Source organism: Bos indicus, chromosome 11 (genome assembly GCF_029378745.1).
Source record: "Bos indicus isolate NIAB-ARS_2022 breed Sahiwal x Tharparkar chromosome 11, NIAB-ARS_B.indTharparkar_mat_pri_1.0, whole genome shotgun sequence".
NCBI lineage: Eukaryota > Metazoa > Chordata > Mammalia > Artiodactyla > Bovidae > Bos > Bos indicus.
Genome location: NC_091770.1, coordinates 99,013,749 through 99,037,862, shown reverse-complemented (window position 1 = coordinate 99,037,862; position 24,114 = coordinate 99,013,749). Strand labels below are relative to the sequence as shown.

At 51.9% G+C, this 24,114-nt stretch overlaps 1 protein-coding gene across 3 annotated transcripts; it reads left to right on the top strand.

Moving 5' to 3' along the window:
- Positions 1-1,465: 1,465 nt before the first annotated feature.
- On the top strand, positions 1,466-24,114 carry LOC139176078 (kynurenine--oxoglutarate transaminase 1-like). 3 transcript variants are annotated; one of them, XM_070799390.1, is made up of 13 exons: positions 1,466-1,591; positions 13,476-13,534; positions 15,666-15,816; positions 19,347-19,496; positions 19,577-19,663; positions 19,903-20,031; positions 21,625-21,745; positions 22,086-22,162; positions 22,291-22,380; positions 22,516-22,702; positions 22,782-22,861; positions 23,391-23,477; positions 23,566-24,114. In XM_070799390.1, the coding sequence occupies exons 2-13, from the start codon at positions 13,482-13,484 to the stop codon at positions 23,629-23,631; spliced, it is 1,278 nt and encodes a 425-aa protein (XP_070655491.1). In that variant the 5' UTR covers positions 1,466-1,591; positions 13,476-13,481; the 3' UTR covers positions 23,632-24,114. The 3 variants fall into 3 exon arrangements, with proteins under 3 accessions (XP_070655491.1, XP_070655492.1, XP_070655493.1); XM_070799392.1 differs by lacking the exon at positions 1,466-1,591 and adding an exon at positions 13,903-14,085 and having other exon boundaries at positions 13,516-13,534; XM_070799391.1 differs by lacking the exon at positions 23,391-23,477.

Here is a 24,114-nt window from a genome sequence, read left to right as displayed (position 1 = left end):
GATTGGCCGGGCGGGGCCTATGGCGTTAGGCGAATATGGCAGAGCGCGCGAGGAAGCGGCCCTGTGGTCCGGTAGGTGGAGGGATGTGCGAGCCCTGCGGCAGGGCACCGGGCTGGGGTTAAGAGATAGAGCCGCGTGGGGCCCCGTGGCGGGGCCGAGTCGCCCCTCCAGCTCCAGGCTTGTCGCTGCTCCGCGGCCGGAGTCCCCGAGCTTGTTGCCTGCTTGTGGCCTCAGTAACCCCTGTGCCGATGAGCAGCGGAGGTGGGAACCGGGGTTTGAGTCGGAGCCGGGACAGCGTTGGTAACTCATTACCTTACCGGAGTGAAAGTGAAGTCGCTGAGTCGTGTCCGACTCTTCGCGACCCCATGGACTGTAGACCACCAGGCTCCTCCGCCCATGAGATTTTCCAGGCAAGAGTACTGGATTGGGTTGCCGTTGCCTTATGGCCAATGGCAACCTTGCCGGAGTCCTTAGTGGCAACTCTGCCCGGGGTTCGGATTCGGAAGGCGGGACCCGGCTCCTTCCCGAGCCCTTTCATGGCGTATCTCTTCTGATAACCAGGGCGGCAGTGGGCAAGTCCTGTCCCCCTGAACCTCTTTCCTCTTCTCTCCAGTAGGAACTCATTTAACAATTTACTGAATGCTTACTATGTTCCAGCTATGGTCTCAGGCACTGGGGGTACATGTCCCTGCCCTCCTGACGCTCTCTCTTGGGCAGTATTGTGTGTGTGTGTGGGGGGGTTGCCCCTCGTTTCCTCACTACCCTCATTTAAAGGGGCTTCCCTAGTGGCTCAGACAGTAAGGAATCTGCCTGCCAATGCAGGATCCCCTGGAGAAGGAAATGGCAGGAATTCTTGAAGGAAGAAAGGAAAGAAGGAAATACTCAGGTATTCTTGCCTGGAGAATCCCACAAACAGAGGAGCCTGGTGGGCTACAGTCCATGGGGCCGCAAAACAGTTGGACACGACTGAGCACTAACCAACAAGAGCTCATTTAAACAGAGGAGACAGCTGGGGAGCAGCAAGTGGGAACACCTCCCCCACCCCAGCTCAGGTGTGACCATTCAGCCTCACTCCTGTATCTCCCCCAACTCCTTCTCCAGGGTGAACATGGCCAAAGAGTAGAGTGGCGGAAGTGGAAGCAACAGAGTAAGTCAGGGACTAGGGGGTGGAGGTGGGCCCTGGCGGGGATGGGCCCAATGGAGAGCTAAGTGTCTGTGCTTACCTCCCCACCGCCCATCAGTGCACAGCTGAATCTTGGGGAAAAGCCACCAGGTTTGTCCCCTCTAGGTCTTACTAGTACCCAAAATGAGGAGGCCAGAAGCCCTGGAAGGCTTCTCTGGCTGCTCTCTAGGCAGCATTGGGGTCCCCAGGCTGACCTACTGAGAGGACACCACCTCCTGGGCTGTTCCAAGTCTTTCCCACCTCCAAGTCACTCTTCCCTCCACCAATTGTCCTCTTATCCAGAAAAAGAGGAGAAAAAGAAGTGGAAGGATCTCAAGATGACAAAGAAACTGGAGCGGCAGCGAGCGCAGGAGGAACAGGCAAAGCGCCAACAGGAGGAAGAGGCAGCTGCCCAGAGCGAGGATCGGGGTGAGCGAGCCGGGTCCTGGGCAGGGCAGAGAAGGGCGGAAGGGCCCTTAGGGGCCACTGGGCCCAGACATCTTGTCCTGATGGAGAAACTGAGGCTTGGAAAATGGGAGGGACCCAAAAAGCTGAGCCCTAACCTCCTACTTAGGTGGATTTCAGTTCTCTGGAGGGTAAGTGTCATATCATAACTTCTAGAACCTCATCATTGTAATGGCTGATTATACTTTTTTTTAAGCTCCTTTAGCCAGACTTTATTGTTTGAATATTTGCAACTGCTATTCTATACACAAATTTTAATTTCTTACAAAACTGTATATTCCATATTGCTAGGTCACTTCACTCTCCATTTTTATGCCACATTTCCATCCAGATCTATTTCCCCAAATCACAATCTGCCTGTTGGTGTGTTGTCTTATTTAGTTGCTGAGTTGTGTCTGACTCTTTGCGACCCCATGGCCTGTAGTCTACCAGGCTCCTCTGTCCATGGGATTCTCCAGACAAGAATACTGGAGTGGGTTGCCATTTCCTTCTCCAGGGGATCCAGGTTTTGAACCTGGGTCTCTTGCATTACAGGCAGATTCTTTACCACCTGAGCCACGAGGGAAGCCCCCAGCTGTTAACACCCACTTCTATCCAGGGAAAGAAGTATATAGATACAGTTTTACAGAAGTGAGGCTGCTTAATCCATGCACTTCTGGACCTGGTTTTTCTAATCCCACATTGTGTCCTTCTGTACATCTGCATCTACCCTAACAAATTGTATCTTTCCTGCTTGGTCAGCCCCAGAATTCTGGAGTATTCAGTTCAGTTGCTCAGTCGTGTCCAACTCTTTGCAACCCCATGAACTGCAGCACTCCAGGCCTCCCTATCCATCACCAACTCTTGGAGTCTACCCAAACCCATGTCCATCGAGTTGGTGGTGCCATCCAGCCATCTCATCCTCTGTCGTCCCCTTCTCCTCCTGCCCTCAATCTTTCCCAGCATTGTGCGGTAGTTTGAGCATTCTTTGGCATTGCCTTTCTTTGGGATTGGAATGAATAATATAAGTCACTAATATTAAGTTGCCCTCCAGAAGATATACCAGTGACTTTTAGGGCATCATAGTATTGACTTGGTGTATCTCAATCTTATTATTCTCTGCCTGAGACACAGAAAATCGTGTTTCATTGTAGTTTGCACTTTGTCAGTTATGACAAGGTTCAGCATCTCTTCCAGTTTACATGCTGTTTTCTTTTTGTGTGTGAATGTATATCTTTTGCCCACTTTTTTTTTTTCTATTGACATGTTGGTCTTTTGTAACTGATTTATAAGAATTCTTTGCATATTAAGGCTCACACTGTATTAGAATGGTCTGATTACTCATTTGTCCCCCTCATTCTGTGTGCACACCTTAAGGGAAAGGAAGGTATCCTGTTCTCTGTGTGCCTGGTGGCTAGGCTAGGGCATAACGCATAATGGGAGTTCAATAAATACTTGCTGAAGTAATAAATATGCCAGCAAATTTGGAAAACTCAGCAGTGGCCACAGGACTGGAAAAGGTCAGTTTTCATTCCAATCCCAAAGAAAGGCAATGCCAAAGAATGCTCAAACTACCGCACAATTGCACTCATCTCACACGCTAGTAAAGTAATGCTGAAAATTCTCCAAGCCAGGCTTCAGCAATATGTGAACCGTGAACTTCCTGATGTGCAAGCTGGTTTTAGAAAAGGCAGAGGAACCAGAGATGAAATTGCCAACATCCGCTGGATCACCGAAAAAGCAAGAGAGTTCCAGAAAAACATCTATTTCTGCTTTATTGACTATGCCAAAGCCTTTGACTGTGTGGATCACAATCAACTGTGAAAAATTCTGAAAGAGATGGGAATACCAGACCACCTGACCTGCCTCTTAAGAAATTTGTATGCAGGTCAGGAAGCAACAGTTAGAACTGGACATGAAACAACAGACTGGTTCCAAATAGGAAAAGGAGTACGTCAAGGCTGTATATTGTCACCCTGCTTATTTAACTTATATGCAGAGTACATCATGAGAAACGCTGGACTGGAAGAAACACAAGCTGGAATCAAGATTGCCGGGAGGAATGTCAATAACCTCAGATATGCAGATGACACCACCCTTATGGCAGAAAGTGAAGAAGAACTCAAAAGCCTCTTGATGAAGGTGAAAGTGGAGAGTGAAAAAGTTGGCTTAAAGCTCAGCATTCAGAAAATGAAGATCATGGCATCCGGTCCCATCACTTCATGGCAAATAGATGGGGAAACAGTGGAAACAGTGTCAGACTTTATTTTTCTGGGCTCCAAAATCACTGCAGATGGTGACTGCAGCCATGAAATTAAAAGATGCTTACTCCTTGGAAGGAAAGTTATGACCAACCTAGATAGCATATTCAAAAGCAGAGACATTCCTTTGCTAACAAAGGTCCGTCTAGTCAAGGCTATGGTTTTTCTTGTGGTCATGTATGGATGTGAGCGTTGGACTGTGAAGAAGGCTGAGCGCCGAAGAATTGATGCTTTTGAAGTGTGGTGTTGGAGAAGACTCTTGAGAGTCCCTTGGACTGCAAGGAGACCCAACCAGTCCATTCTGAAGGAGATCAGCCCTGGGATTTCTTTGGAGGGAATGATGCTAAAGCTGAAACTCCAGTACTTTGGCCACCTCATGCGAAGAGTTGACTCATTGGAAAAGACTCCGATGCTGGGAGGGATTGGGGGCAAGAGGAGAAGGGGACGACAGAGGATGAGATGGCTGGATGGCATCACTGACTCGATGGACATGAGTCTGAGTGAACTCCGGGAGTTGGTGACGGACAGGGAGGCCTGGCTTACTGTGATTCATGGGGTGGCAAAGAGACACGACTGAGCGACTGATCTGATCTGATCTGAAGTAATAAAAGGTGTGTATCTAAGTTCCTGCACCAGTTGTTGATAGTAAAAAGATGAACAAAGAAGAGTCCTAGTTCTAACGGAGCTCACAGTCTGGTTGGAGAGATAAACATTCATTCTCTCACTCAGTGAAAGTTTATTGAGCATCTTCCTCTGAGACACAGGCATAATGATGTCCCAGGCAGCTGCTAGGATGAGAAAAATGCCAGGATTATGCCCCAGGTCATCTGGTCCCCCTGGAATCTGGGCTGGTCGGTGCCCCTCCCTGCTCATCACTATCCCCATCCATAAAATGTAAGCAACTAGATCAAATTCTCTCCTTTCCCACTGAGCATCTCTCAGTCTGTGCTTCATCGATTCTTTCTGGAAATAGTGAGTCAGTAGCCCAAGGGGCCGTGGTGTCACTGCTCAGCCTTCCCTTGCTCCACAGTGGCAGTGAGTACAGGCTTTGAAGTCTGTGTCCTGAGTTCAAATTCCAGCTCTGCTACCTGCTAGCTGTGGCCTTGGGTCTGTTACTTGGCCTCTTGATGGCACCTCTCTCATGGGATTCAAAGTGATGGGCCGTGGAAAGTGCTGGGCAGGCAGCCTGGCACAGAGAAAGTGTGCAGTAAATAAAAGGCTATGGTCATTACCCTTAAGCTCGTCATCAGGGCTGTAGAGGAGTTATCCAGGGAAGTTATCTTGCTTTCTGGAAGATGAGAGATGAGGCACATGGGGAGTTGGAGGTGGGTGTGGCTTGGGAAAGGCTGCCCCAGAGCCTTCCTGGTGTCTCTGAATGAGGCAATGGTGAGAGCTCCCAGGTGTCTGTGAATGAGCCCCTGCAGAGATACCTAGGTCAGCCCAGTCAGTGCAAGAACCCTGGTCTGGGAGGCCAGCAGTCGCACCTCGGGGTGGGCCTGGACCAGCACACTCCCCACCGACGGTCTCCTCTATGAAGTGAGGCCACACTCCCCTCTGAGACACAAAGTTGTCCTCTGTCCTAATGTATCGTATGGCTTAATGTCTAGGGCCAGCTAGCCAGAAGTCTAGACAGGACTGGCTCTGCGTGTCCCCTTTTGGTGGCCTCAGGGACAACAAGCACCCATTTCCCCACAGCAGTGGCTTGCAGGGATTCCCAGGTGGCTCAGTGGTCAAGAATCCGCCTACCAGTGCAGGAGATGCAAGAGACCTGGATTCCATCCCTGGGTCGGGAAGATCCCCTGCAGGAGGAAATGGCAACCCACTCCAATATTCTCACCGGGAAAATTCCATGGACAGAGGAGCCTTGCAGTCTTCAGTTCAGGGGTTGCAAAGAGCTGGACATGCAACATGCAAGCAGCATGCAACGCCTTGACACCTGGCAGTGTTGCTGGTGAGGGCAGCCCAAGTGGCCACCTGTGCCCTTCCCACCCTCGGCTCAGACCCCCAGTGGCTTTCCCTCCCCTTCAAGTTCCTGGAAACTGTCCCCATGATACCCACGGGCTCAAAGGAAAGAGACATGTGCAAGTACTCAAGGGCAAACACTCTTATTTGCACAAGTAGTCACAACCGCACACAGTTTTACCCACGTTCAAGGTCACATTAAAACTTTCAAGGACCCTATTCACTTCTACTTCATGGGCCCCTTTCTCCATTAAAAAAAAAAAAATATATCAAAGGAGAACTCCCTGGTGGTCCAGTGGTTCAGACTTCATGCTCTCACTGCCAAGAGCCCTGGTTCAGTCCCTGGTCAGGGAACTAAGATCCCGCAAGCCACACAGCTTGGCCAAAAAAATATATATAGTTTATAACTATGTTGGTATAAAGAACAAATATTGTCCAGGCTAGATTCATTATTATATTACATTCCCTTGTGCACGCGTGCTAAATCGCTTCAGTCGTGTCTGACTCTTTTCGACCCCATGGACTGTACCCCTCGGGGCTCCTCTGTCTGTGGGATTCTCCAGGCAAGAATACTGGAGTGGGTTGCCATGCCCTCCTCCAGGGGATCTTCCGACCCAGGGATTGAATGCATGTCTCATGTCTCCTGCATTGGCAGGCAGGCTCTTTAACACTAGCCCCACTTGTGTTCTTATTTTAAAATAAATTAAAATGAAAACATTTTCATAGGCCCTTCAAACTATCGCAGGCCCTCAGCACTAAGCCTCCTGAGATCTGATGAAGTCAGTCCCGCTGAAATGGGTCATATCATACGAATGTCATGGGTATTCATAAAGTGCCCACTCTATTATTAACATTTGCCATTTACAGTCACCTTTTATGTGCCAGGCATTCAGTGAAGGGCTTTCCATGAAGTACCTTATTTTTATTTATTTCACAGGTAGGGAAACTGACATTGAGAGAGGTAAAGTGACTTGCCCTGAGTCACACAGCCAAGGTGTGCATGACCCCAAAGCCTGTGTCCTAACCTTCTCCGCTGGTGTCTGCTTGGTGCCCAATCCCAGGTGGGCATCAAAGGTTTGGCAGGACAGACCTGCTCCACAAAGGGTGCAGTATGATACTCACTCCTGTGCCCACAGACTCACCCGGACACACACACCAGTCGCTGCCCTGGCAGTCCCCTGCAGTGGAAGCCGGATCCTGGTTTCCAGCCCCAGGTAGCATGAGTGGTTAAGCGTGGCCTCATCCCACACAGGCTCTCCCCCGCTCCACAGAGCCAGACAGCCCAGGCCACCCCCAGCCCCAAGGTACCACCTTTCCTGAGAGCTGGCAGTGAGAGTGAAGGGCCAAGACTGGCAGAGGAGAGGAAAGGGCCACACGCTGGGCTCTTAAACTGTGGGCATCCCATGATTTGAACCCTCCCCTGACCTGCCGGAGCCCCATTTGAGTGTTTGTTGTTGTTCAGTCGCTCAGTTGTGTCCCACTCTTTGCAACCCCACGGACTGCAGCACACCAGCTCCCCTGTCCTTCAGTATCTCCCGAGTCTGCTCAAATTCATGTCCATCGAGTCAGTGATGCCATCCAACCATCTTGTCCTCTGTTGCCCCCTTCTCCTCCTGCCTTCAGTCTTTCCCAGCATCAGGGTCTTTTCTAACGAGTCAGTTCTTCGCATCAGGTGGCCAAAGGATTGGAGCTTCAGCGTCAGCATCAGTCCTTCCAGAGCATATTCAGGGTTGATTTCCTTTAGGATGGACTGGTTTTTATTGTTATGTTATCGTTGTTGCAAACTTCCTTGCCTTTTTTCGTTTTGCTTTTAGATTTTATTTATTTTTGGCTGCACCAGGTCTTTGCTGCTGTACTCAGGCTTTCTCTAGCTGCAGCAACTGGGGGTTACTCACTGTGGTGTGAAGGCTTCTCACCGTGGTGGCGTCTCATTGCGGAGCACTGGCTTTAGGCACAGGCTTCAGTAGTTGTGGTACATGAGTTGTTTTACCCCGAGGCATGTGAAATCTTCCCAGATCAGGGATCGAACCCCTGTGCTCTGTACTGGCACCCAGATTCTTATCTGCTGGGCCACCCGGGAAGTTCCTTCCCTGCCTATTAAGGTTGGGGGGAGTTTGAGGGTAGCGCCTGCTTCCCAGGGCTGTTGAAAGGGTCTGATGACATCAGTATAGTCCTTACTGCAGCGCCTGGTGCTGAGTGAGCAAATCAGAACTGATCGCATTAGTGTTATTCCTACCTCTGTGATCCGGTGAGATGGTGGCAGGTGTGATGTGGGGCAGAGGAGGCGTAGCCACCTTAGGAGAAAGGCCAGAATTGATAGACATCAAGGGCCGTGGGCTACCACGTCAGAGAGAGGATCAGCCTACCAGGCACCCGCAGATTTTGAACCGAGTGGTCAGGAGGTGGTCGAGGAGGGGGGTTCCCCTGAGATTAAGTCCATCTGGGGAGTCAGCAGGGTTTCAGGCACAGGACGGGAGCAGGCACCCCTGCACTCGGCCCGTCTAAGGGGACCACCCATCCCCGTTCTCTCAGGATGGTGCTACTTTTAGCTCTGGAAGTCCGGTGTCCTGAGAAATCCCTCAATCCCTGTCAAGCGGGATGGTGGGTCCCCCCAGAACAGGCACGGCTGTGCCCTCCAAGGCCAGCACTGGGCTCACACCAGGCCCTGTGCCTCCCATCCTCTGCTGAGGGGACTTGAAGCAGGCGGGCACGTTCCCCCAGACACAGGGTGGAATGCCCCTCCTCAGATAATCGCACTGCCCTTTTTCGGTTCTTAGCCGCAGGGAGTAAATCGGAGGGTGAACTCTGACTGACTGCCCAGCCCCTGGATTCTCCCAGCTCGCCCCCACGGGCCTTTGCACCGCCTGGCATCCTTTCCCTTCCTCTGGGACTGGGCTTGAAGGCCGCGCCCTCCAAGGAGCCCGCCGGAACTCCTGCCCTCAGGGGCCGTGCCCCCAGCGCCCTCTAGTGTCCGGTTGGGTTAGTCTCCTGGCCGTCTGTACCGAAGTACCACACAGCGGGTGGTTCTGAAGGCTGAAAGTCCAAAATCAAGGTGTTATTGGGGCCATGCTTTCTCTTAGCTTAGAGGAGGAGAATCTGGTCCATGCTTTTCTCTTAGCTTCTGTGCTGTCAGGAGTCCTCGGTGTTCCTTGGCTCGTAGACACATTAGTCTCTGCCTCACCCACTCCCAGTGTTCTTGCCTGGAGACTCCCAGGGACAGCGGAGCCCGGTGGGCTGCCGTCTGTGGGGTCACACGGAGTCGGACACGACGGAAGCGACTTAGCAGCAGCAGCAGCAGCTGTCTTCACATGAACTTTCTCCCGTGTGTCTGTGTTCTTTTCTCTTCTTACAAGGAAACAAACTGTACTGGCAATGGTCCACCCTGATCCAGTGAGACCTCGTCTTCAATTTTTCGAATATTTACTTATTTACTATTATTACTATTTTTTGGAGAAAGGAATGGCAACCCATTCCAGTATTCTTGCCTGGAGAATCCCATGGACAGAGGAGCCTGGTGGGCTACAGTCCGTGGGGTCACAAAGAGTCAGACGTGACTGAAGTGACTTAGCACGCATGCATTGCTATTTTTGTCTGGGCCAGTGTTAGTTGCAGCACGCGGGACCTTTAGTTGCCGCATGTGGGATCTAGTTGCCTCACCAGGGATCAAACCTGGGCCGCCTGCAGCCCAGAATCTTAGCCACTGGACCACCAGGGGAAGTCCATCGTCTTAAATGGGTCACACCTTCGAAGATCCTGTTTCCAAATAAGGCCACATTCACAGATTGTTGTTTAGTCGCTCAGCCACGTCCAACTCTGCGACCCCACGGACCAACCCCAAGATCCCCAGCGGATCTTCCCGACCCACGGATTGAACTTGCATCTCCAGCATGTCTTTTGCATTGCAGGCAGGTTCTTTACCCCCGAGCCACTGGGGAAATATTCACAGGTTATCAGAGGTTAGGACTTGGACATATGCTTTTGGAGGACACGATTCGAGCCATAACACACACCTTCGCGTTGGTCAGGAAATACACGTGCTGGATAGTAATGGAGACAGTGTTTGTGGGCATCTCTTGACAGGCCTGGTCTGCCGGGGTCCAGCCCCGGCTGATCCAGGGTATTCGAAGCGGGGACGGCGTCGGCGACCTATTTATTTAAATATTTTATCAAAGATATAAAGAGTAATAGGATGAGGATAGCTCAGTAGGAAAATTCAGTGGAGGAAAGAGGCTGAGTAGCTTGGTTTACGCGGGAGACCAATAAAACTTCAAGACAAGAAGCTTGCACCACTTACATAGGCCGCAGGCGTCCTTCTGTTCTCCCGAAGGAGAGGAGACACTGAGGCCTCCCCGCTCGGATCTTAGAAGCCCAGGCATAATTAGTAAGCATGGTGGGTTCCGCGCTCCAGATGGAGAATCAACCAGAGTGAGAGAGAGAGCGACATGGGGAGACCAGTATTTCGAGAAATTGATCCCAATTCTTTATTTTCCATGGTCTACTTTTATACACTGAGATGTCATGCAAAAGTCACGCGGGGTCAGCAGTCCTGACTTTTATCAAAGTCAGGTGCTTCATACAAATGTATACAGAGGTCTTAGGGGTGTTACATCATCTTCTGGCCAGGGGGCCCTGCTGACAATTTATGACCCTCTCTCTCCTTGTGACAGAGGTCAGTCAACCAGGACACTTATTTCTCCAGGGGTGATTATTCTTAAAACAGACACCACCCAAATAAAGTTACATTCCTATAGGGTGAGGGTATAGTGGGTTTTAGTTAAGGAAAGAATTTACTTAGCCTAAGGTCTAACGTGATTAATATCAAAGGTTAATACTTATTTCTTCTATATACTCATTAACGTGTGTAAGGGCAGGGGATGTGGAGACTTAGCAACAAACATTGGCTCAACAAATGAAAAACCCTTCACCAATACAATTTCTAATCAGCCCATTATACTTATACTAATAGTTTTCTAACTTTTCTAAGGAACCTGTTTTTAGAAGGTTTAAAGCATCTCGTGCCTCTCACGGTTGGGAGGCTGTGAGCGATGGCATGTGGCCGGACAAGCCTGTCAGGCAGGCCAGAGAACCTTCAGAGGAGTTTGTAGGTTAAAACACTCTTGTCACACCCAGGAGTTTTTATTAACTGGAGCTCTAAGTTAACTCCTTGTCCGAAAGAGGTGGTGGGGGACAGCCCCCCGTAAAGTCAGAGGTGTAGGGGAGAGCACAGAGTAGTAAAGTAGGCAGGCTCTGGTTATGGGGGTAGATGCTCCAGGAGTTCCAGGGGGAGTCCTGAGGCTCGATCCCGCCTTTGCGTATGTCGAGCCTCCTTCCTCATGACCTTTGCCACGGGCGGAGTACCTCACTCTGGATCCCAACATCGGTCCACACTGTGGTCTCAGCGCTTTGCCAGGACCTGGTCAGAGAACATGCTCCAGAGAAGCTGATGACTGAGTGAGGACCAGAGGAGGAAGTGCCCCGCCTTGGGACAGATGACTAGTTTTCTGGGCTCTGAAATGCTTTGAAAGACCTTGGAGGAACAGGCTGGGTGGGAGCGGAGTTTAGAAGGGACTAGGCTAGGGAGCGGCCTAGTTTAGGCCAGACTTATTTCTTTTCTTTCTTTCCCTCTTTCTCTTTTTCGGCTGCACTGGATCTTAGCTGTGGCACACGGGAAAAGATCTGTGTGGCTTGTGGGATCTAGGTCCCTGAGCAGGGATCAAACCCAGGCCCCCTGCATTGGGAGCGGGGAGTCTTAGCCACTGGACCACCAGGAACGTCCCACAGGACAGATTTATTTCTTCTAAGCAAGGGCCAATAACTATCCACTTCCTAGAATCTCCTAGTGTGGGCAAGCCTGAGCCTTTGCATCCATGACCGGGTTATAAACTACTCTCCTTTTATTTCTCCTCTATAGTAAAGTTAGAGGGTCGCACTGATAGTTATGAAATGTTGTGAACAGGTAGATTACATTGGACTTACAGTTTCCAGTCCTGTGTGCAAGGAGCTTGAAGTCATCACACTGTCCTTGTGAATAAAAAGCTGAGCCAAGGAAAAAATTAACAGCTTTTCTTAGATTCATCAGAGAAGTGAGGCTGCATTGCAAATCGCCGGCCTTCAAGCCCAGTCCCAGATGAAGGGAAAGGATGCCAGGCTGTGCAAAGGCCCGTGGGGGCGAGCTGGGAGAATCCAGGGGCTGGGCAGTCAGAGTTCACCCTCCGATTTACTCCCTGCGGCTAAGAACCGAAAAAGGGCAGTGCGATTATTATCTGAGGAGGGGCATTCCACCCTGTGTCTGGGGGAAAGTGCCCGCCTGCTTCAAGTCCCCTCAGCAGAGGATGGGAGGCACATGGCCTGGTGTGAGCCCAGCGCTGGCCTTGGAGGGCACAGCCGTGCCTGTTCTGGGGGACCCACCATCCCGCTTGACAGGGATTGAGGGGTTTCCCTGGCAAAGATCATGCTATCGTTTTTACTATTTCCATACATGCTGAGTGCCAGGCCTGGCGAGAGGTATTAGGGCCTGGTGAAAGCACAGGGCCGCCAATGTTAGCAAAGTACCCACTAGGTGCCAGGCTCCACGCTGGGCTCTCTCTGAACCATTCACATCACCAGGACCCCCAGGCGATGGAAAAACCTGGCCGGTGTACAGACCGTCCCCACACCCTTCTCCGGGCCCAGGGCCAGGTGCTGGGAGCCCGGCTGTTGCTGTCGTCCTGCCCCAGAGCCCTGTGCAGCTCCTCTTCTGACCTTGGGCAAGGCCCCAAATCTCTCTGAGCCCCAATGTCCTCATCTTTAGATGAGGATTATCCTGACCCCTCTGGTAAGCATGCTGTGAGGACTCGGACTATGAAGAACAGTGAGGGTTGACCGTGAGCTACAGCTGGTGGCTTCACCACCTGCAGCCCCTCTGAGACTCCAACCCACAGGGACCAGGAGGCTCCGAGGGACCACGAAGCCCATGCCCCTATTACACTGATGGGGAGACTGAGGCCAGGAGGAGCTAACGCACTTGTGCAATATCACCAGCCACGACAGACTGAGGGCCTGAGCCTGATGGTCCCCAGGCCAGGCCAGTCCCTGCACACCTGTGGGTGAGGGGGAAGCTGGCCTGGAAAGAACCCAGGGAAGGGGAGGGGTGGTCCCCTGAGCCCCTGAAAGACTGAGCAAGTGGCCCCTGTGCCCGAGTCCGAACATGGCCTCATCTCAAACAGGCCTGAGTCTGTCTGTCGTGTGACCTTGACCGCAGCTGTCTCCCCCTCCTCCCTGCATTTTCGCATCTGTAAAATGGGTCAAGTCGGGGGGTTCCGGGAAGTTCATGGAAGCGTTTAGAAAGAAGCCGCTGCCGTCACTGTCACCGTACTCCGCTCTCCTGCTTCCTGCTGCTCCTCCTCCCCAGCCCCTCCAAATTTTAACCTGGGTCAAATTTTAACCTGATGGAATCCAGTCTATGTCCCAAGATGTGCGGAGTCCGGGCTGGCAGGTGGGCAACTCCAGGCTGGTGGCGCGGGGAGGAGCCCTGCTCTTCGCCTCCTCCCGGCGGGGCGGACACGGAGGCTGTGGTCACAGAGCAGTTGCCTCCCCAGAGCGAGCCCAGGCTGACTCTCCACTTGCTCTGTCTCCAGCTGACTCTCTGCTTGCTCTGTTGTCTCCAGCTCACCATGGCTAAACGGCTGCAGGCTCAAAGGCTGGACGGGATCGACTACAGCCCACGGTGAGCCAGGCAGGACTGGGTAGGATGGTGGTGGGGGTCCCCTGGCTCGAGGATAGCAGGGCTGGCGGTCCCCGGGTTGGCCGGGACTCAGTGGTACGTAAGACGGCTGCATACTCGGACCGAGAGGTTTGCAGCCTCAGCCCTTGAGAGGTGAGGACCCCCAGCCACCGGCTTGGGTTTGGGTCTCAGCCTCACCGTGCTTGGCTATGGCATTTGGGGCCGGTGACTCACCTGCCCTGAGCCTCCAGGTCCAGCTAGGAAATGGAGATGCTTCTGTCTCCCCTGAAGGGCCTTGGGAGGATGAGATGAAATACAGTGTGAGCCATGGCTACTACCCAGGCACCGGGCTGAGGGCTTTCCGGGGGCAGGGGGGTGTCTTTCATTTCACACTTAGTAGAGAACAAGATAAGCTAAAGAATATAAGAAGGTAAGACATGGGCGGCTTCTCACCGACACTTGCAGAGCTCAGCATCTTTTCTTTATTGACTCATTCTACATGTGAAAGACGTACGTGCCCGCTGTCACTAGTGATGCGACGGATGCAATTGCAGGTGTGTAAGAAAGATTGAAGGACCTTCCTTCTTCCCCCTTCTCCAACCCCTGCTCCCAGCCCAGTCCCCCTTTGGCCTAGAGCACAGAGCCACCTCTGTACAGGTGGCTGTTGTTTTTGTCCAAAAGAGGACCATCTTTTTCTTTCACACTCTCCTCCTGTACCGCATTTTGTGTTTTGCAAACATCTTCCACCTCCATCTTCTCCTCTGATGCTCCCTGGTGTTTGGGATAGGGAAGCCAGGCCCAAAGACCCTATGGTATCCGGCTGCCCTCCAGGTTGAGCCCCCAGGGTCCTGCTTCCCAGGCTGCCCCGTCTGTCCTCTCTGTGAGGCAGGTGGACAGGCCTGTGGCCCATTTTGCAGATAAGGTAAAGTCCAGCCCAGAGGGAGGAAATGACTGGCTGGGAGAGGCAGCTAGAGTCTTTCCTGACTCACAGAGCCAGCAGACTCTTGAGCCTGTCATACCCATTCTACAGAAGGGAGGACTGAGGCCAGGAGAAGCCAAGTCTCAGGCAGAGTCAGGGCAGAGCTGGCCAGGGAGGACTGCACAGAGCAGGGAAGCGTGCTAGGAGAGATGAGGGCCATGAGAGGCCCCCGGTTCCTGCGGACCCTCGGGTGGTGGCCTGAGGATCTGGCTCCGTTGTCCCAGCCACCATGGAACACCCACCATCTGACTTTGCATCTCAGCTCTGCTTTAGCCACCAGTGTGGCTCTGGGCAGGTCATGGGCCTCTCTGAGCCTCAGCAACTTCGTGTCTTCAGAGACCTTGTGAAGCTCTGGAGAGAAGAATGACCGATTGTAGACATATTTATTGTTAAGCAAATTCATTGCCACCACCCCTGACTCTTCTGCCCCTTGCCAACCTGGAGCCATGGTGCCAGCCTTTTTATCCAGCTTCTCAGCCTCTCTGCCAGCTTCCCTAAAGAGGTGGCCAGCAGGCAGGCCCAGAAGAAAGGTGGTAGGGGGCCAGAGGCGGCAGATGGCAGGGCTGGTGGGACTACAGTCTGTTCAGAGTAACTCTCCAGGGCCTGACCGTTGCTCCAGACAGAGGTGGACTCAAAAGCCAACTGGGAAAAGCTAATTGGGAGCCATCGGGCAAGTCCCCTGAATCCCACCTTCTCCATCCCCATTGCGACCGAGGAGTAGAGCTTGCCTCATAGACTAACAGAGGCGATTTGAGCAAATGTTTCAAAGTGTGGCGTTGACAGACGCATGAATGGGTCATGAAATCCATTTAGGGGTGCTCAGCAAGTATTTATAAGGACCAGAGTAGGACAGAATGGGAAAGACTGCCGTGGATCCCACTGGAAGGAGAACGTGGAGTCCCTGTTTGTCTCTCCAGAGTCTGGGATGTAAAAGTGATTTCTTACTGTGGATGGTGATGGAAAGTTGCAGAGCCCCTGGGCTGAGACATGTGACCAGGATACGACCAGTTATGACCGTAAACAGATCAGGATGGGTGCTAACTATCCAGTTTTTCTAGAGCAAGCCCAACTGCCTTGCTCACCCTGCCCTGGAATGGAGCAGAAATCCAGGTTGGGGTGGAGGGTTCTGCTACCCACTCTCTGTTTGTTGCCCAGGGTGGAATTTGTCCAACTGGCCGGCGAGGAGGCTGATGTTGTAAATTTGGGCCAAGGCTTCCCAGACTTCTCACCCCCAGAGTTCGCCGTGGAAGCCTTTCAGCACGCCGTCAGCGGAGACTTCATGCTTAACCAGTACACGAAAGCATTTGTGAGTCTCCCAGCCCCTCTGGGGGCCTCAAGACATGGGTCTCTGCAGAGGTCCCAGGGGAGGAAGGGGCAGCTCTTTCTGGAGAGCAGGCCAATCTAGATGTTAGGGTTCACGGGGCAGAGCCGTTGAAATTCAGTCCGGCCACGGTTCAGTGTTCACTGACTGTCTCCTTTGTTACAGGCCCTGGGACAGTTCATGGCCTGGGGGAAAGACAGATTTAAAAAAAAAACCAAACATGAGCTGGGAGATCAAGGTCTAGTGGGAAAAGCAGACCAAACAACAGAAGCAGAAATCAAAGGTAGTTGATATGCTGCGATGGAGGAGCTTAGGGTCCTTGGGAACACGAAGAAGGCAAGGAAACCTGAGAGATCAGGGAAGGCTTCCTGAAGGAGGTGACACATAAAGCTGATGAAAGATAGTTGATTTTTTTTTTTTGACTCTAAATCCAAAGTTTGTCTGTGAAGGACCACAGAGTAAATATTTGCCAGCCCTGGAGCAGGTTCTTAAACGTTGGTGTGCATCTCACAGCCTGGGGGAAAGTGTCTTCCAATCCCACCGCCTAGAGTCTAGCACTGCCAATGGAGTGCTGTGTTGCTGAGTGTTCAGACTTTTGAACTTTTAACTTTAAAAATGTTTATATAAACACACACGTGCATCCACATGTGAGATTTGTGTGGCTTTCTGTTTTGTTTTTTTATTGAAATATAAAGCTGACTCTGCATCATGTGGCCAAAGTATTGGAGCTTCAGCTTGATTTACAACATTGTCTTAATTTCTGGCGCTCAGCAAAGTGATTCAGTTATAATATTCATATATCCCCGTTTTAAAATTTTCTTTTCCATTATAGTTTATCATAGCATATTGAATATAGTTCTCTGTGCTATACAGTAGAACCTTGTTTTTTGGGTTTTTTTGGGTTTTCTGGCTGTGCTGCTCAGTAAGTGGGATCTTAGTTCACCTACAGTGAAAGCAGTGTCCTAACCACTGGATCTTAAGGGAAGGCCAACGTTGTTTCTAGTATGAATCCATTTGTGTTAAAAAATCACAAATCTTTTTCTAGAAACATACAACCCACGAAAATTGAATCAAGAACAAACAGATAATTTGAACAGATCTATCACTACAAGTGAAATAGAGTCTGTAATTTAAAAACTCCCTACAAACGAAAGTCTGAGACCAGATGGCTTCACAGACTGATTCTGCCAAATATACAAAGAAGAACTTACATCGATCGTTCCCAAACTCTTCCAAAAATTGAAGAGGAAACACTCCCAAAGACTTTCTATGAAGCCATCATCATCCATCAGGATGACCAAAACTAGACAGCACCGAATCAGAAAATTACAGGGAAATATTTTGATGAATACAGATGCAACAATTTTCAACAAAATATTAGCATACCAAATCCAACAACATGTAAAAAAGATTATACGCCACATCCCAAGTTCACAAGGATCAGCATAGGCAAATCAGTGTGATTTACCACATAAACAAAAGAAAAAAACAAAAACCACATGGCTGTCCCAATAGATGTAAAAACGCATTTGATGAAATTCAACATCCATTCATGATAAAAACGCTTACCCAAGTGGTAATAGAGGAAACATATCCCAACATAACAAAAGCTATCTACGACAAACCCACAGCCAATTTAATACTCAACGCTGAAAAGCTGAAAGCCTTCCCACTAAAATCTGAAACAAGACAAGGATGCCCACTCACACCTCTTCTACTCAAGATAGTACTAGAAGTCCTAGCCACAACAATCAGATAAGAAAAAGAAACACAAGGTATCCAAATTGGAAGGAAAGAGACAAAACTGTCTCTCTATGCAGAGGATATGATACTATATATAGAAAACCCTAAAGACTCCACACAAAGCTACTAGAACTGATAAGCAAATTCAACATTATATATACAATGTTATGGAACTTGTTTATTTCACTACATACATGATAGGGGCAACTTTCCATGTCAAAATAGCCTCATTCTTTTTGATGACTGCATAGTATTCCACTGACTAGAGGTGCCATAATTTATTTACCCAGCCCTGCACTGATGGTCTGGTTTGGCTATCTCACTATTAAGCAATGCCACATTGAATATTTTGTGTGTACACACAGGTGAGCATTTATCTCAAATCACAAGAAGTAAAACCAGATAATCAAAGGGTGTAAGCATTTTAGCCTATGATGCTGCTGCTAAGTCACTTCAGTCGTGTCCGACTCTGTGCGACCCCATAGACGGCAGCCCACCAGGCTCTGCCGTCCCTGGGATTCTCCAGGCAAGAACACTGGAGTGGGTTGCCATTGCCTTCTCCATTGTGTGAAAGTGAAAAGTGAAAGTGAAGTCGCTCAGTCTCGTCCGACTCGTAGCGACCCCATGGACTGCAGCCTACCAGGCTCCTCCATCCATGGGATTTTCCAGGCAAGAGTACTGGAGTGGGGTGCCATCGATGGACATCGTCAAATTGCCCTCCAGTAAGACTTACATTCCCATCAATAGTCTGGTCTCAGAGCTGGCAGGAAAGTTCATTCTGTTCCTACCAATATTGAACATCAGCAATTTTTCTTTCATGACTGCCCTTATTATTTCATTGGGCTATGTGTATTTGTTTTATTGCTTCACAAGAGCTCTTTCTGTTGCAATGTTTCTCTCTTAGTTTTCTAACTTTGCTCATGGAATATTTTGATGTATAGAAATTTTTCATTTTCATGTGGTCAAATCTGGTTTGGTAAATCATTTAATTAAGTTCCAGACCTTAGGTTTCAGTCCCTTGGCTTACCCTGGAATGTGTTATAAGTGTCCTCCGCAAACAAGCATATAGATCCAATATTCCTCTCAAAGTGAGGGGTTTCCAAAGCTGCAGCATAAACTCCCAGTCCTGCACTTCAACTGCCATGACCTTCGGCAAGTCATTTCCTTTCCTGGGTCTCTTTTTCCACCTGTTAAATTATGGGAATCAAGTAATGTCTCTCTTGTAAGGCTGCCAAGAGGCTCAGATGGCACAAAAGTCCTTCTTAAAGAAAGTGAAAGTGGCCCAGTCGTATCTGATTCTTTGTGACCCCACAGACTGTACAGTGATGGGGTTCTCCAGGCCAGAATACTGGAGTGGGTAGCCTTTCCCTTCTCCAGGGGATCTTCCCAACCCAGGAATGGAAGCCAGGTCTCCCGCATTGCAGGCGGATTCTTTACCAGCTGAGCCTCAAGGGAAGTCCCTTAAACTCTCTTAAACTTAAAGAGAGGTGTTTAAAGCGTGGAGTTGTTGCTATTTAGAGGGTTCCATTGGACTGTCATTCGTGAAGGCATACACTCTGTCTCGTTCCCCATGAATCCCAGCCCTGGGTGGTGTGCCCGGCACAGAGCAGGCTTCATGGCAAGGGGTGGTGGCAGAGATGAAAGGACCCACCCCACAGAAGGTGACTTGACCCCCAGGTTTGCTGCTGAAAGATGCTAGAATTGCAGAGAGTGTCTGAACGGGAGGGTGGGCCCAGGCCGAGCCAGGCGCCTGACCCGTGCTGTCCTGGCAGGGTTACCCACCCCTGACGAAGATTCTGGCCAGTTTCTTTGGGAAGTTGCTGGGACAGGAGATAGACCCACTCAAGAACGTGCTGGTAACCGTGGGTGCCCACGGGGCCCTGTTCACAGCCTTCCAGGCCCTGGTGGATGAAGGAGATGAGGTGAAGGGGCAAAGCCCGGGCTGGGTCGGGGTGAAGGGTCCCGGTGGAGCCAGCCCCAGCTCATCTGACTTTTGTACTAGGTTATCATCATCGAGCCCTTTTTTGACTGTTATGAGCCCATGACATTGATGGCAGGGGGTCGCCCTGTGTTTGTGTCCCTGAAGCCGGTGAGGATGCTGGTTGGGGTGTGGGTGGGCAGAGGGGTCCAAGGAGTGTGCTGGGTTGAACCCGGGGAGGTGGAAAGAAGGAAGGAAGTGGAGGAGGCCAGTTTCTCCGGGGTGGGGGGAGGGGTGGCCAGAGCCCCAGAGGAGAGCCGGTGGAGACAGATGCCTGGGGGGAGGAGCCGAATTCCTAGAGATGAAAGTCAGGGAGTAAGTATTGCCACCCCCGCCCCCTCCTCTTGCAGAGCCCCACCCAGAAGGGAGAACCGGATTCCAGCAGCAACTGGCAGCTGGATCCCACGGAGCTGGCCAGCAAATTCACATCTCGCACTAAAGCCTTCATCCTCAACACACCCAACAACCCCCTGGGAAAGGTACCTGAGAGACCTCCTCCCCGGGCACCCCTCCAGATTGGCTTGCGTGCCTGTTCTGTTACTCGTGTGCTGCCACGGGGCCTCAGTTTTCTTATCCGTCAAGCGGGAGAGCTAACTGTGGAGAGCTCTGAGGATCGAGGCTCCTGGGGTCCCAGGGCCTGGGGCAGGGATCCCCAGGGCAGGTGTCAGCAGTAGGGGGCTGGGCTGGAAGCCTTTATTACTTCCCAACAGACCTGGACCCGTGACTTCACCGCTCCACTTTTCTCATCTGTAAAATGGGAACACGACAGAACCGATGTCAAGGAAGACCCAGTGTTCCACCTGTGTTTCTCCTTTACTGTCACACCATTATCACACTCACAAAGCTTCTGACACCAGATATGTGGGGTTCTTTTTTTCCCCACACTAAGCAGTTCTGTGAGACCAGCTGGGTGTCCCACAAAATCCAATTCAATTTAATTCAGTCCTGACACTGTCTGGACACCTGGAGATGGTGTCAGCTCCCACCGGTGAAGGGCTCAGTCTGACAAGGCTGCCCCCCGACCCCACTTCAGACGCCAATCACAAGTCAGTTTGTGCTTCCAACCTGTGGCTGTAAATCTGAGACGCCCACCTCCCCGCCTTCAGGTTCAATTCATCTGAGTGGCTCACAGGACTCAGGGACACACCTACTAACAGTTATCAGTTTATTAAAGGTGATGATAAAGGATACAGATAAACAACCCGATGAAGAGACAAGTATGGCAAGGTCTGGGAGGTGCCTGAGAACAGGTGCTTGCTTCTGTCCCTGTGGAGTTGGGGCCGCATCAGCATGAGCTCACCCACCTCTGCAAGCTCCCCAAACCCCATCCTATCGGGATTTTGATGGAGGCATCAATTATCAACTCCATTTCCAACCCCTCTCCCTTCTCTGAGGAAGTGGCAGGAAGTGGGATGTGGGAGGGGGCTGAAAATTTCAGGCTCCTAATCATGGCTTGCGTGGTCTTTCTGGTGACCAGCCTCCATCCAGGAGCCCACTGAGTCACCTCACTAGAACAAAAATGCTCCTAGCGCTCTTATCTCTTAGGAGTGTACAGGGGGTTCCATTGCCTGTGTCAAGGTCAGGATCAAAGACCAAGCATTAGAGCAAAAGATGCTTCTAGTACTCTTGTGCATGCGTGCTCAGTCGCTTCAGTCGTGTCCAGCTCTTTGCGACCCCAGGGACTGTAGACGACCAAACTCCTCTGTCCATGGGATTCTCCAGACAAGGATACTGGAGTGGGTTGCCATGCCCTCCTCCAGGGGATCTTCCTGACCCAGGGATCGAACCCGCATCTCTTATGTCTCCTGCATTGGCAGGCGGGTTCTTTACCACTAGCACCACCGGGGAAACCCTCCAGGGCTTTTACGCCTTAGTAGTTACACGGGTTTTAGGAGTTCTGTGCCAGAAACCGGGGCAGTGACCAACAGAGATATTTTCTGTTATCTCACAACTGACCTCACAGGGTCACTGTTGCAGGGATAGGAGAGGGCAGAGAAGCCCTTGGCCCCGGCTCTGGCCGGGCGCTCACATCGCTCTGAGCTGGCCTCTCTGGTGGGGGACGGTCCCTGCAGGTGTTCTCCAAGGAAGAGCTGGAGCTGGTGGCCAGCCTGTGCCAGCAGCATGACGTGGTGTGCATCTCGGACGAGGTGTACCAGTGGATGGTCTTCGATGGGTTCCAGCACATCAGCATCGGTGAGCCAAGCCGGCCAGGGCGCCCCCGTAACCCCGGACCTTTGCGGCAGGGCCTTGAGCCCAGTCCGGTGGCAGCGCAGGTCTGGTGATTAGGACCGAGGGGTCTGGACCCACACAGGTCAGGTGACCTGGGGCTGTGACTTCACTTCTCTCGGGACAGGGGAACATAGTGGCACCTACCTCCCGAGGTTGTCATGAGGAGGGGCTCAAATATGTCTTGGAAATAGCTTTACACGGAGTGGAGTCCGTGGCGCTGAGAGCCTGGGTGCCTGCTGGGACCCAGCCCCCACTCCGTGCCCCCACCCCCGTCTCAGCAGCCGCTCTCTTTGATCTTGGGCAGCCAGCCTCCCTGGCATGTGGGAACGCACCCTGACTATCGGTAGCGCTGGCAAGACCTTCAGTGTCACAGGCTGGAAGGTGAGGCAACGAGAGTATGGGGGGCCCCTCCCTCTACAATCGTTGGTGGGAGAGGCTGGCCTGGGAATCCGGAAAGGGTTTGGCTGGGCCCCCGAGGGCCTCACCCTCTCCCTGTGTTCTTGGTCCAGGTGGGCTGGGTCCTGGGCCCCGACAGCCTCATGAAGCACCTGCGTACTGTGCACCAGAACTCCATCTATCACTGTGCCACGCAGGGCCAGGTGAGGGGGCGTGGCCATGTGAGGGGCGGGGCCGAATAGGGGCGGGGCAAGAGAGGGGTTTGGGTCAGCTCCAGGGTCGGGTCATACCTGACCAGTTCGCCGCCCCCCCTCCACCCGCCCCCACGCCCTCCCCAGGCCGCAGTGGCTCAGAGCTTCGAGCGGGAGCAGCTGCACTTCGGCCGACCCAGCAGCTACTTTGTGCAGCTCCCACAGTACATCCAGCGCTGCCGCGACCACATGATACAGAGCCTACAGTCCATGGGCTTCCGGCCTGTGACCCCCCAGGGCAGCTACTTCCTCATCACAGACATCTCGGACTTCAGTAAGTGGGCCCGGCCGGGCGGGGCTGAAGCTGGGGCCCTGGAGGCTGCCCAGGACTCAGCACGTCTTCTGTCCCCCAGAAAACAAGATGCCTGACTTGCCCGGAGCGGCAGATGAGCCGTACGACAGACGCTTCGTCAAGTGGATGATCAAGAATAAGGTGGGCTGGGCCTCTGCCGGGCGCTGTGTGTTTGACAGGCTGTGCACTGCTAAGGGTGCCTGACCCTCGAGCTGATGGGCCAAAATCCAGCCCGGCCTCTCAGGGCAGTATTCATTTCAAGGAAAGGAGAGCCTGTTTTTAATGTGCTCCAATAGGCCTTGTGGGCTGGCAGGAATTCCTGCCCTCTCAGGGCCTCAGTCTTCCCATCTGTACAGTGAGTTGGCCCATTAACTCTGAGGTCCATCCAGCTCAGTGCTGCGATTCTAAGACATTTCTCCTATGGCTCTGCCCTGACCTGCCAGGTGATCTTCCTTGCTCTCAGCCTCCCTCTCTCCTCTGTACATAAGGAGGGACTTGGCATGGTGCTTTGGGATGTTTTACCTCTGACCTTGACACAGCACTGGGAGGTGCTGCATTGAAGCTTATTCTCTTTCTCCTTCCTTATCGTGGAACCCCTCTGACCCCCTGAGGCCCCCCAGAGGCCTGCCAGGCTGTGGGATGGTTGAGACATGGGCTTCCTCCTCCCCAGGGCTTGGTGGCCATTCCAATGTCCATCTTCTTCAGCCTGCCACACCAGAAGTTCTTTGACCACTATATCCGCTTCTGTTTTGTGAAGGTAAAGGACAGCCCTGGGGAGGGCAGAGCTCCCCAGGCCTCCTCAGACCTCCTGGGGAGAGGGGTAGGACTGATCTGTGTTGGTGCAGGATGAATCCACGCTCCGGGCCATGGACCAGAAGCTGCAGAAGTGGAAGGCTGAGCTCACGCCCTGAGGTCGTGACATCAGCGCTGGGCCCTGCCTGGTGCCTGCACACTCTGTGAGGCTCTGTCTTTGTCCAGCTCTCAGCCATCCCCAGGTGGCAGGTAGATGGTACTGGAGGAGCCCGTCTCTGTAACACAGAATGATCCCAGGAAGAGTCCTGCTTTTGGTCTTTGGGGAGTCGGGAGCACTTCTTCATGGTGCATGGCTCTGTTCCTGTCGCAGAGGTGAGGGAGGCCTGGCCGGGGCCTCTCCCTGGTGCTCCCTGTGGTGGGCTAAATGGTCTTGGGTCCCCTCGCCCCTCCCCAGGCTCAGCTGGGACTCCGAGGGCAGACTTCAATAATGTACTGGCCTTGGTCCCAGTCCTGGCCCCAGCCAGGCTTCAGACATCCTTCTTTCCTTATCTACATTTGTTCTTGGGAAGTTGTATTTAGGCTTGAGTCCTCAAGCCAGTACTTTTTACCCACAATAAAGTTTTAAGCTATTCAGACCCTTA